The 14,076-nt window shown below is 43.2% G+C and overlaps 1 protein-coding gene across 3 annotated transcripts in view; it reads right to left on the reverse strand.

Moving 5' to 3' along the window:
* LOC112233051 (paired box protein Pax-7) overlaps positions 1-14,076 on the reverse strand; it is a 63,357-nt gene that overhangs the window by 28,788 nt on the left and 20,493 nt on the right. For all 3 annotated transcript variants that reach the window (XM_024400429.2, XM_024400428.2, XM_024400430.2), the window contains one exon: positions 5,998-6,197. In XM_024400429.2, the coding sequence (XP_024256197.1) occupies positions 5,998-6,197 (200 nt within the window). The remainder of the gene's footprint in view (positions 1-5,997; positions 6,198-14,076) is intronic.

Consider the following 14,076-nt stretch of genomic DNA (forward strand, 5'->3'; position numbering starts at 1 on the left):
GTATTGTTGATTTCATGTATTTATGTATGGAATTAATAAGTAATGGAGTGAAGTATGAGTTAGGCTAACACATATTACATGGAGGTGTGACGTGGAAGGATATGACAATTGTAATCATTGATATACAGTACATTCTCAATTTCCATGTCGACTGTTAACAGCCACCACTACAGCCTCACAAACCTGTCACTCCCATTGACAGAAAACATGAGTGTGGTTATGTTGTCAGCAGTGGAACATGTTTCAAGTAAGACAGGTAGCCGTGGCTCAGTCCTAAAGATCTGGTAGTTCTCATCCCTGTCGTTGGGCTAGATACATATCAGTGTCGTTCATTTGTCAAACAGAGGCTGTAAAAGTATTTGTGTGTGTGCGTGTGTGTGCGTGTGTGCGTGTGTGTGTGTGTGTGTGTGTGTGTGTGTGTGTGTGTGTGTGTGTGTGTGTGTGTGTGTGTGTGTGTGTGGTGGAGAGGGATAAGCTATGGTGAGTTGGTTTGATGTAATTAAGGATTGGTGGTGGCTTCTGAAGACAGATGGGCTGTTTCTCTCTCTCTCTCTGTGTGTGTATGTCTCTCTCTATGAGAACCACATGAAATGAGAAATCTGTTGATGCTGAAGACTCCTCCCCTCTCATAGAAGCCCCCCGCCCCATGACACACACACACACACCACAGCAGCCCTGTTTCTCACCCTCTCCCAGACATCTGGATACCATGTCAGGCAGGCAGGCAGGCAACAGCTGCACCGGCCAGGTCAACAACTAGGCCATGGTGTGCTGCACAAGCTAAGAGGCTCAGGCCACCTTTGTCTACCCTCTCCTTTGGCTCCCCGGGTACCTGACTCTAGGCCCCCTAGGCCCCTGTCTGCCCTGTCTCTGACACTGTCGAGGGCTAGTGTAAAAAACAGTTACCCCAGAAGCACCAGGTGTCTGATTCCTTCATAACAGCCCCTCTCAGTGGTGCCCTGAAAGGAGCCATTTTTTACACGCACCGAGTCATTACTGGGAGTCAATGGAGCTCAGCTTCTGGTCCCGTTAATCGTCTCCCATGAACCGCTTTACTTTGAATGAGCACTAATTCTAATTGGCACATTTGGTGTCAGAAGTGGGATCCCAATTTGTACATCCAATTAGTTTCCAAGACATACAGTAAAGTACTAACTCAGGTGGGACCTTCTTCTTCAGTCTGTTGTGGATGGAGGACTGAAAGCCCTTTGTTACCGTAGAGAACCCACCCTGGAAGGGGAGTATGCTGTTATATTTGGCAGAGATGTGTTTTCACTTGGGGTCCAGTCAGTAGCTGACTGATGCCTCTTGCATGGTCAGTTGTATATTCAAGGGTGATGGAAAAGAGTACAGAAACGTGGAAGACACTGTCCTGGGTATACCAATAATTGACTTCAGCTCAATGTGGACAAGACTTAGAAATATGACATTTGTGTCTCGCCCTCATCCATCCATCCATCCACCCAGCCTCCCATCCATCCATTAACCCACACATCCAACCATCCATCCACCCCTCCATCCATCCTCGCAATAAGACATCTGACAAAGGAACAATTTGTCAATCTTTGGAATTACTTTGTCCAGTGGCCAAACTGTAAACTACATTTGTCCACAATAACTGGTGTGAGCATTACACAAGCACACCATCTTTTTTTAATGTTATTTTCATGTCCTGGACATTTTTTTTCAGTGACCTTTTCAAAAATGTAATTTGGACTGACCTTTTCGAGCTTTTTTAAAAGCCTCCCAGAATTAGATTATAAGGAAAGTCGCCTAACGAAATTACTGCCACAATTCAGATACCTCAGGCTTTCACATGACATAATTTAGCCACATTATTGACAACAAAAAAAAGAAAAATGTCCCTTTTAGTCATGTTTTTACTTGAATCAGTCAGTGAGCTATAAATATGTATAATGGCCTAATTCCCCCGTGGGGGTTGTGCTAAGAGAATGGGACATTGAGCTGACCTACTAACATGGCTGAAAGCTAAACAGAGCCTCTGATATGGACTGCCAACAACAACCACATCACATGATCCGTGGAGGACCAATCCCACTGTCCCAATGATGTTTGCTTTTGAGACAGGAAAAATATGACACCAAATGCTGTTCAGTACGGAAGTCCAGAGAGGATCACCTCATGATAAAAGTTGTTTTTGTCGAGATCACAAGATAAGCTCCATAAATAAGAGTGGATGCATTGATGATGATAGACCAGTGACGATAGATCAGCGCATCCGTTTGCATTTTGATCAGTGATTAACCCAGGCAGAAACTGCATTCCGTCTGTCAGTTATAGATGGCTTCCAGTATTGTCTCCAAAACAATTTTAAAGACAGGTAAAAGTATGGTTACACTACTATTTTAAACGGATGGAATGTGGAACGTTCTGTGCAAGAAGAGTTAACATTGACATCTCTTGTTGCAGGCTACCAACGAAGGTTTGCCAAAGTTCACCAGGCTATCACCAGACTATAGTATTTCAATCTCTTGAATAGTTTTAACAGGGAGGTTGGGTCTGTCGATAGCAGCTGAAACACAGTCGCAAACAATAATTAACAAGTAGTGCAGAAAAATAAAACTAGTAAAAACAGCTGAAGTGGGTCACATGTTGAAGTAGCTAATTACTCCAACATTTCATGTAGGCATTTCATGTTTTGACAACTTTGACTTTTACTTCACTTACATTCCTAATGAAAATGATGTACTTTTTACTCCATACATTTTCCCTGACACCCAAATGTTCTTGTTACATTTTGAATGCTTAGCAGGACAGGAAAATGGTCCAATTCATGCAATTATCAAGAGAACATACCTGGTCATCCCTACTGCCCCTGATCTGGCAGACTCACTAAACACACGTTTCGTTTGTAAATGATGTCTGAGTGTTGGAATGTGCCCCTGGCTACCCGTAAATAAAATAAAATAATTAAAATGGTGTCGTCTGGTTTGCTTAATATAAGGAATTTGAAATGATTTATACGTTTACTTTGACTTTTGATACTGAAGTATATTTTAGCAATTACATTTACTTTTGATAATATAGTCCATTTAAAACAAAATACTTATAGACTTTTACTCAAGTAGTATTTTACTGGGTGTCAGTCATTTTCTATTAAGGTATCTTTGCTTTTCCTCCAAGTATGAGAATAAGGTACTTTTTCCACCACTGACACTGATATACTGATAGACAAGGACAGTCACACTCATTTTAAATACAACGATATTACAAACAATATAACTCATTTAACTAATAATGTATGTGTAGATTGTGTGTGTTAGAGTGTGATATAGTTTGTATGTGTGTGCGTGGGTTTGTGTGTGTCATTTCAGTCCCCATTGTGCCATGAGATGTTGTTTTATCCATTTTGTAAATGTAATTTTGCATTCTGCATGAGTAATTGGAGATTGGAGTTCCATGCAATCATAGCTCTGTATAATACTGTGCGTTACAGTGAATTCGTTTTGGACTGTGAAGAGACCTCTTGTGGCATGTCTTGTGGGTATGTATGGGATGTTATCTCAATGACATTCAATTTAGCATCAAAATAAAGGCGCAAGTTTAAGTTTGTTCCACCTGAGCGAGTCTGACCACAAGTCAGAGACCACTATGATGACACACCAAATGCGTTTGTTGGATCCATTTAGTTTTCTTCTAATGCCTCTTAAGGGGAAAGTAATCCAAAAGTAACTGAAAGTAATCAGATTAGTTACTGAGTTTGGGTAATCCAGAAGTTACATTACGAATAAACATTTTGGACAGGTAACTTGTAACTATAACATATTGCATTTAGAAAGTAACCTACCCAACACTGCTTATATCCAACTGCAGCAGTGTGCTACCATGTCCAATGGGAATGAGGTGTCTAAAAACATGCGTTGTTTACGATTGTTCGCATTGGATGGTCAGAGACAAAGACTATCTTGTCATGTCGCAGTAGACTGGAGGTCCTGAAGTGAAACACTGGCTGCAGGGAGGGGTGAGAAAAGAGTGAGGACTGGACTGACGGATAAAGAAAAGACACTCCTGGTCCATTCTTTTTCCTCTTCTTCTTCCTCTTCTTTTTTTTCTTAAAACAAGCCCTTGATTGATTCATGTTTCTGGTGGTGGACTAGGGACTCCCGAGAGAGGGTGAGAGATCCTCTCTAATATGCAGCGAATTTTACAAGGAGCGGTGGGCTTGAAAGTGGTGGGAAGAAACGATCCCAGCCAAGAGTATAAGGAGTGAGAAATCCATCAGGAATGCAACCCCAACTTGTCTCCCCCAAGCCCCCTTCTCACTCGGACCCAACAGCTGTTGCTATAACTCCACTGTATTTTCCCTTCAGTGTTACTTAGAGAAGGAAAAAGGAACGTACAGAGAACAGAGGAGGTGTCAAAACTGTACTTAAGTGCGAAGAAAGAACTGCTCTCTGGCCGGCTTGGAACAGCTGAAGTCTTACGAGACCCTTTACGTATGTCGGAATGAAAAAATTGGACGCATTTGATAAATACGAAACGGTGTGCGAAAACAATAGGCTTGAAAATATGTGGACGTGCGAGAAGAACGAGGATGGTGCCAGAAAATGCTACTGAGTTCTCTACTGAGAAGGGCATAGCTGCTGTTGTGGATAACCAACGGGATGCAGCCCCCCCCCCACACACACACAAAAAAGAAGCCTACAAAAAAATTGTCTGTGCCAAAAAAAATCCAGCAATAACACTCATCAACGACAACTGGGTGCCAAAGAAAGCCAACAAACACTATAAAAACACCATTGACTACTAAAAACCTTAAACCCTCCATAAACATTCAGCATTTAGCATGGTGCATAGGCCCACTCCACAGGCTAGTCATACAGTAATATCAGTAATAGCTTTAGTTCCAAGACATATGAAAAGCAAACGGTTTCCCAAATTGAAATTGAATGAATGTTCTATTAATTTTACAGCCCCCCCCCCAAAGCCAATTAAAGAAGGAAGGCCACAATGATGAAACATTCCCCCCCAAAATTGGCACAAGCACAGCTATTTTGCATTCCGTACCCCTGCATTACAGTAGACCTGATGACATTGTGTTGTGCTCTCAGACATCTCCCCTTATGGCTGACTCTCACACTGAAAACCATACTCACTCCCTACAGAGAGGACTAATCCTATAGGGTATCGGCATCCACGCTGTGCTCTCTCTCTCTCTCAAGTGTTGAGGAGTAGGTGCTGGCTCTGACACGCTCTTCTGCTGTTCTTGACCCATAGAATCTCAGACAAGAAAGTACCACATGTGGGACATCTGAGCTTGTGATTAGTACTAGTATAGAGGTGTGTTGAATGTGTGTGTGTGTGTGTGTGTGTGTGTGTGTGTGTGTGTGTGTGTGTGTGTGTGTGTGTGTGTGTGTGTGTGTGTGTGTGTGTGTGTGTGTGTGTGTTTGTGTGTGGATGTTTAACTATTCTTGTGGGGTCAAGAAGTCCCCACAAGAATAGTAAATAAACAAAAATTTGACCAACTGGGGACATTTTGTTAGTCCTCGCAAGTTCATATGCTAATTTTAGGGGTTTTAGGATTAAGGTTAGAATTAGTGTTAGAAATAGGTTTAGGGTTAGGAGCTAGGATTAGGGTTAAGGTTAGGTTTTTGGGTTAAGGTTAGGGTTAGAGTTAAGGTTATTGTAAGAGTACGGGTTAGGGTTAGGTTTAGAGTTAGGGGTAGGGAAAATCGGATTTTGAAAGGGACTGAATTGTATGTCCCCACAAGGTTAGCTGTACAAGACTGTGTGTGTGTGTGTGTGTGTGTGTGTGTGTGTGTGTGTGTGTGTGTGTGTGTGTGTGTGTGTGTGTGTGTGTGTGTGTGTGTGTGTGTGTGTGTGTGTGTGTGTGTGTGTGTGTGTGTGTGTGTGTGTGTGTATGCGTGCGTGCGTGCGCGTGCTTCGTGAGCAACTGGAGGAGCTGGAGAAGGCTTTTGAGAGGACACACTACCCGGACGTGTTGGTGTGCGTGCATTCATCTACAGCATGTCCTACCTGTACACGGGCCTCTGTGAGCTTGGTCCTCTGGGCCAGCTCTTCTCTGGTGTAGATGTCTGGATAGTGTGTCCTCTCAAAGGCCTTCTCCAGCTCCTCCAGCTGTTCGGCCGTGAAAGTGGTGCGACTGCGCCTCTGTTTCCTCTTCAGGGGAAGGTCCGGCTCCGACTCCACATCTGAGCCTTCGTCCATACGGCTACCTGCATCGGGGACAGAGACAGACAGTTGGTCTTCTTGCGTAATTCAGTCGACTGATGGACACCGTACCATACTGTTGAAGTGAAATGCAGTTCAGCAGTCCAAATTATTTTTTACGTTGCTTAGAACACATTTATGGCAGTACCACTCCATTGAAAATGCATTTGACTGTGTGATTTCTTTATTCGGCTGTACATTACATTCAAATTGACATTTAGGTCATTTAGCAGACAAGCTCATCCAGACCGACTTGCAATCAGTGCGTTCAGGTATGTGAAACAACCACCTATCACAATCAAGTAAAACCTTCAAAAGACAATTAAAACGTTCCTTAAATTAGCAGTTTTCTACAGTTTCAAGTTGACATTTTACTCATTCAGCAGACTCTCTTATCCAGAGCAATGTCAATGCATTCAACTTAAGTGGGTAAATCAACCACATATCACAGTCCTTCCAAGTGAAACCTTCTTTAAATGAGCCGCTATCTGCAAAACCAGGGCTAGCAGTTAAAAAGACAAGCGTGGGTTTGAGTGCAAGAACGACGTGTTGGTAACAACCATGGAGAGATGTTGTTCACCGAGGGAGGCAGTGGTTGATACACGGGGAGGATGGCTGTGTCCTCCAGTGACATGCCCTCCTATGGCTCCTCTAAAGGGAATACGACTGTATTTTCTTCACTGTGTGGTTATTTATATGAGAGCCTTTTCTGTCAACACAATCCGGCATCAGTACACAGAATGCCCTGGGGCGGGTAGCTCAGATTGGAGGGGGGCGCTAATCTCTCCAGACCACCTTGGCGATCCGTGTAGCACTATTCTTCCACCATGGCCTGGGGCGCAACGCGACAACAAACTGGCAGTGTGTAAATATTGCCAATATATTATTGTGTGGCGGGGATTGAATGAAATCAGTGCCACACAATATACAATATACCCATGCTGGTGTTTTAAAATAACCACAGTGACAGATTATCGGGTAAATACAGCCATCGGTTTTAATTACGGTTCGTGGTTGGCGTTGTGCTGGGGTAGAGCATGCAAAGGATAAACTGCGAAGATGCGACGCCATTGTTTCTAATGAAATGTGTAAATCGGGGTGCAAATAGAGCAAGTGGCTACTGGTAATGTGATGCCGTGTGCATAGAATTACATACATAATTTAATAGGATCTCTGTGGCCGTATGTATGTACACCAGGGACAGCATGAGACTTCACAGTGGTGAGGTTCCATACAGTCCCTTGTTTGTGACATATTTGTTATGAACAGGGTGTTTGAAATGAAATGTAGGCCATTTCACCAAACACATTCATTCAGGTTGGCCAGTTGGACATTGAATGTTGACACACTACTCAAGACACTGTGCTGCTATCAAACCATAATAATAATAATAATGCATTTTTTTAACTGTATCAAAAACACTCATGTTCGAAGTGGACACAGTGTACACTTGAGTACACATTGACAGTCAGGTCTGTCCGTCGCCCAGCCCTTGCGGACAGCAGAGAGGGTCCCTCTTTCTCATTTCCCTGGGTGTTTAAGGCTATATATATTTATTGACAGTGTTTGGGGGCAGTGAGTGTGCATGAGAGCTGATCCTTCTCCAAATGGCCCTCCACACCCCCGGCCGCCTGAAGAGGCTCAGCTCTCCAGACACAGGGCCCTAATCCTCCCCATTGCTTCTCCCTGCATTTAAGCCATTCCACATTAGGGATGGCTGCACAGCCGCCTCTCGCTGCTCTCATAGATATGCATGGAGCTAGGGATGGAGGAAGGAGAGGGGGGAAAGAGGAGGATAGGATAGGAGAGGAGAGGGGAGATGAGAAGCAGAGCCTGCCCGGGGAGGAGGGGAGATAGAGGAGGAGGGGTAGAGGGGAGGGGGAAAAGAGGGGCGCAGGTCCCAGGCTGCCGCATCAGTGGCCAGGCGATTATGGGGGGAGTTGACTGGTAGCAATGCTGGCTCTGCAGTGGTGGGGAGAAGGGATGGAGAGAACGAGAGAGAGGAGTGAGGGAGGGAGGGAGGGGAGAGTGGGATAGATGAGGGAGGTCAGTGTCCCTGCTTCCTCCTTGTGTCCCTCTCAGCGCTGATATGCTTTAGTACCGTGCCTCTGACCCTGTTTGCCTCCAGAGCCTACCAGAACTGGGTCTTGGTCTGGGTCTGGGCGAGGTCTGGTTGGGTTCCGGGTCTGACAGACATGCCTTCTCCCTTATGACAGACTCCTTTCTCTTTTCTCTGCTCTTTCATGGCCTCAGCAACGCAGGGCAGTGGCTGACCAGAATAATGTTTTAACATTTGATTTATTTACCCATTTAAAAACAGAACTCAACCACACATGTGGATACGTTGCATTTCAAATCATCAAGTGTAACACAATTCCTGTGCTACAGGAAAGGATGGCTATGGAGGAACTGTGACTGGCGCTCAAATCAGACCTCTCCGATAACAGGAAGTGGCAACAGTCAAATGTGAACTCAAACTGGCAGGGTGATTCTGGGCGATATTTCCATACGGATCTCGGAATGACAGCTGTGATTCTACATTTGAGTCACTGTCACTGATTCTAAACTAATTCAGAATGGTTGGGCATACGGGTGGGTGGGTATGCATGTCTTTGTTTGTGCGTGTGTATTTCTGTGTATGCATTTGTGTGTGTGTGTGTGTGTGTGTGTGTGTGTGTGTGTGTCTGTGTGTGCGCACGTGCGTGTGCGCGTGCGTGTGTGTGTGTGTGTACCATGTGAAACCTGGGAGGTTTTCGAGGGGCAGATATGATGAGAAGCGTTGAGGTACTTGAGAGGGTTAACAGGGCTGTATAGTAATAATGTGTCAGCCTGTGCCTCCTGTCTGCTCCTTTCTAGTGTTCTGATGAAAGCCCTGGGGGGACAATTGAGAAGTGCAGAACCTGGGTGTGGCATGCAACTCTTACAGCTCTAATGCCAACAGCACCAATAAACTTCAACACTGCGAGAAAAACAACGCTGGTATGCATTTAAAGGCTTCAAAATACATCGGTAATGACACTTGACACTTGTAAATATAGTAGTCTTACTCTGAATACAACTGTCATCAAGACACATAGGACGGGAGTGATGCAAGCAACTCTGGGGATTAGTCATAGGAGTCTGTGGGTGGATGCACATTCATTCTATGCATTTGTTTGTTCATGTGACTGTATTCCTATGAAGTGAAGTGAAGTGAAGTGAAGCGCCACAAGAAAAATAACCAAACCCACAAAAAATAAAGGGCTCATCAACCTGGTTTGGACTCTGGGCAGGCTCGGTGGTTTAATTAAACAAGGAATTATGGGATTAGATGGAGACTCTCATTACAGGCCACTGGAGGAGTCTCCCGGTGGATGTCTTTTTGTCTCTCCCCCATCCTCACACCCCCTACACAGCCCCAAAAGCTCACGCTTGACAATTCTCAACAGATTACATGTGGCCGCAGGACATGAGGCCGCATTAATTAAATAAATTCCTAGTGCCAATTTCTCTTCACATAAAGATTTTTTTTTTTAAGTGGCCCATAGATTTTCAAGTAAAGATCTATACATACATCGTATATCCCTTTGTTGTTGTTTTGGGGGAGGTTTTGGGGGTGTTGGTGCAAAGCGATTTGCTGTTAACTCGCCATGACAACATTTGAGGCTGGTGCAGTGGGCCAGCAGATCACTTTCCAGAGGCACCTTGGAGTGCTCGGGTGGCTGGCGGCCGCAGCCTTTCGTTCCACAGACGGCATGGAATTTATTTGTTCTCTTCTGCATGATTTAGGGGGGGTGGGGGAGGGGCGGAATGGCACAGTATCCATCCTCTCTTTGCATCACTTTGTTTACTCTCTCGCACTCCCTCTATGTCGCTCTCTCACCCTCTCTATTTCCCTCCATCTCTCTCCTTTTCTCACTCTCTCTCTCTCTTCTCCCCTCTCTCTGTGTCCCTCTCTCTCTGTGTCCCCCTCTGCCCCTCTCCCTCTCCCTCTCTCTCTGTCATCCCACATGGTTATCTGTGAGAGGATTTGGCCTGATGTCAGAGACCGATCTTCTTCATGTTTGGAATCACCTTCAGACCCCCACTTCTCTCTCTCTGTCTCTCAAATGTATCTTTCTATGTCATTGTGTGTTTGACTAAAGAGAAGCTGAGGCGACGAATCTTAACATGCAACGAAGAGGCTGGCAAGGAGTTCCACCACCGCATCTCCACGCTGTGTCTTGATCTGACGGTAACAACCTTAACGCCGCTGTACGCCCAGTATCACATGACCGTGGCGAACAACGACCGCCGAATGAAACTAAATAAAGTTTGACAGCAGCCCACTGGAACTGGAAGGTCAGCGCCTCTCTGCCGATAATGGAAAGGGAGATTATGGTAATGAAGCAGACGCTGCTGGCCGATAGAGAGGCTCAACCTGGACCTCATCTTTGTCTCCGCCAGATCCCATGATTGGCATGCTAGGTCTTATCACGCAAATAGGACCATGGCGAGGCAGACGAGCAGATCCCCCCCCCACCCCCAATACAGGGGGACAACGGGCAAATGTGCCACTGCATAAATAAAAGACATGCTGCCTTCCCCAGTGTTTTGGTTTCACTATGAAGAGCCAGTCGGTTACAGAAAGTGCCAGGGCTGAATATAATGGTGACAATTTTGCCTTTTGAATGGGATACATACAGTGCCTTCAGAAAGTATTCATACCCCTTGACTTATTCCACATTTTGTTGTATTACAGCCTGAATTCAAAATGTATTAAATTGATTTTTCCCTCACCCATCTACACACAATACCCCTTAATGAGAACATGAAAACATGTTTTTTATTTTTATTTTACAAATCTATTGAAAATGAAATACAGAAATACCTAATTTACGTAAGTATTCACACCCCTGAGTCAATACAGCGATTACAGCTGTGGCTCTTTCTGGGTAAGTCTAAGAGCGTTGCACACCTGGATTATACAATATTTGCACATTATTCTTTATCAAATTCTTCAAGCTCTGTCAACTTGGTTGCTGATCATTGCTAGACAGCCATTTTCAAGTCTTGTAATAGATGTTCATGCCGATTTAAGTGAAAACTGTAACTAGGCCACTCAGGAATATTCAATGTCGTCTTGGTAAGCAACTCCAGTGTATATTTGGGCTTGTGTCCTGCTGAAAGGGGAATTTGTCTCCCAGTGTCTATTAGAAAGCAGACTGAACCAGATTTCCCGCTGGTATTTTGCCTGTGTTTAGCTTTATTCTGTTTCTTTTTATCCGAACAAACTCCCTACAATTAGAAAAAAGGATTCCAAATGGTTTCTTTTTTTGGTTCCAGGTAGAACCCTTTTTAGTTCCAGGTAGAATTATTTTGGGTTCCGTGTAGAACCCTCTGGGAAAGGATTCTACATAGAACCCAATAGGGTTTTTACCTGGAACCAAAAAAGGGTTCTTCAAAGGGTTATCCTTTGGGAACCCTTTTAGGTTCTAGATAACACCTTTTTTTTCTAGGAGTGTAGTCCTTGCCGATGACAAGCATACCCATAACATGATGCAGCCACCACCATGCTTGAAAATATTTTTTGCCGTTTTTAGTTGCAAACAGGATGCATGTTTTGGAATATTTGTATTCGGTACAGGCTTCCTTCTTTTCACTCTGTCATTTAGGTTAGTATTGTAGAGTAACTACAATGTTGTTGATCCATTCTCAGTTTTCTCCTATCACAGCCATTAAAATATGTTACTGAGTCACCATTGCTTCATGGTGAAATCCCAAACTGATCTCATAGTTTCACTTCGGGATTTTACATAATTGGATGAACGTCAATTTTTAACCCATTAATTCCGTGTGGTTACAGGGTTCATTCTGCATGATTACAGGGTTAAAACAGAAACAACTTAACGGGTTAAGTTTAGGTATTCATTTCAAGTGGTTAAGGTCAGGGCTGTCGATTGGGGAAAGCATAATTTGCTTTTAAATTTAAAAAATAATAATGCACTGTTTCCATTTAGTATCCTCAAGTACTCTCCCTGCTTCCTAGACAATTATGAATTGCCATGGTGCAGTGGTCTAAGCAGCACTCTCTGGCACTGAGCAATGTGAGTTTGAGCCCAGAGCAGGGCCACTGTTTTTGGTGAGCGCCGAGGATGGCATATATCAACATCCTCAGGATCTTTTCAAACTTCTGAAATCAGCGTGTGTTCCTAGTGACCAGCCTGGAAATCGCTGGGCGGTTTCCTTCCTCTCCAGCAACTGAGTTCGGAAGGACGCCTGTATCTTTGTAGTGACTGGGTGTATTGATACACCATCCAGAGTGTAATTAATAACTTCACCATGCTCCAAGGCATATTCAATGTCTGCTTTTACATTTGTTTTACCCATTTACCAATAGATACCCTTCTTTAAGAGGGATTGGAAAACCTCCCTGGACTTTGTGGTTGAATCTGTGTTTGAAATGCACTGCTTGACTTAGGGACCTTACAAATAATTGTATGTGTGGGGTACAGAGAATAGGTAGTCATTAAAAAATTGTGTTAAACACTATTGTTGAACATAGAGTGAGTCCATGCAGCTTATTGCGTGACTTTGTACACATTTGTAATGATTTAGACTTGCCATAACAAAGGGGTTGAATACTTATTGACTCAAGATTTCAGCATGTCATTTTCAACATAATTCCACTTTGGCATTATGAAGTGTTATGTGTAGGCCAGTGACACACAATGTATTTTTAATCTATTTTAAATTCAGGCTGTAACACAACAAAATGTGAGGAAAAAAGTCAAGGGGTGTGAATACTTTCCGAAGGCAGTGTATAGCACATAAATATCACATTCTACTTTCGTTATACACACATGCACACACAGAAACAAATCTCATTAACACTTAGGGTTCGAAATTAAAGGCAGTTCTCCTATTGTTGAAGACATCTGGGATGATTAAATAACGATAGCTGTAATTCCATGTGAAAGTTCTTGGGAGAGTGATAAAATGTCAGGGAGGCTCTGCGTTTATCACCAAATTAGAGGCTAATTAAGTATCTGGGAGTGTGTACACCCCTCCAGGGTCCAAGGCATTCTCCAATGCCATATGTTTGCACACAAAAAAATACATTTGCAACCTTCCCTCTAATTGAGGAATCAATCTGAAACAGGAATCAAAATGAACATTAGCTAAATTCTCTCATTTGACTCTAATTAAATAAGCCTGTTCATTAGCTACATTGGAGGCTGGTGTTTCCCAGTGGGATCATATTGTTGTGATAAGAGCAATCAATTGGAGATTCTGCTGCCTGTTCGGAAGTAGTGTGAGGAGGCAGCTAGGTGCTTTGTTTCACCACAGACCGTACTGTACTGACCATCACTTCTGGTTTGTGAAGTCCAAAGGGATACAGAGCATGACTGTCTTTCTTTTAGTGTCAGTGACGCAAATGCCATTGACACATTGTCTAGAAAGATAGCGTACAGTTAGTCACCCATGTAAAGTAAATGAACTATTAAATATAATACATAGTTCTCAATAGGGCTGTCAAACGATTAAATGTTTTTTTTAATCAAGTCAATGGCATTGGTTTTCTGTGGGTAACTACGATTAATTGCAATTAAAAAAATAAAAAACACTTCAAATTTGATCCTCATGAAAGATGTTTTTATTTTAAACTAATTCCATTGGTTTGTTGGTATAATATATTTTGATTATAAAATGAAAAATCAACTGTATTCTAAGACAATAATAACGTATTCTACTGTATTCTAAGACAATAACAGCCAGGTCTGATATAAAAGTTCATGTAAAATATCATATAGCTATTAGATCTAACCTAAGCTACTTCTTATCAATGCTCAACATGAAATAGTCTCAAGCTGTTACGGTACTAGAATTGGGATCATTTGCTTTAATCGTTTGACCTGAATAAGA

The sequence above is a fragment of the Oncorhynchus tshawytscha genome, linkage group LG16, assembly GCF_018296145.1.
Source record: "Oncorhynchus tshawytscha isolate Ot180627B linkage group LG16, Otsh_v2.0, whole genome shotgun sequence".
Lineage (NCBI taxonomy): Eukaryota > Metazoa > Chordata > Actinopteri > Salmoniformes > Salmonidae > Oncorhynchus > Oncorhynchus tshawytscha.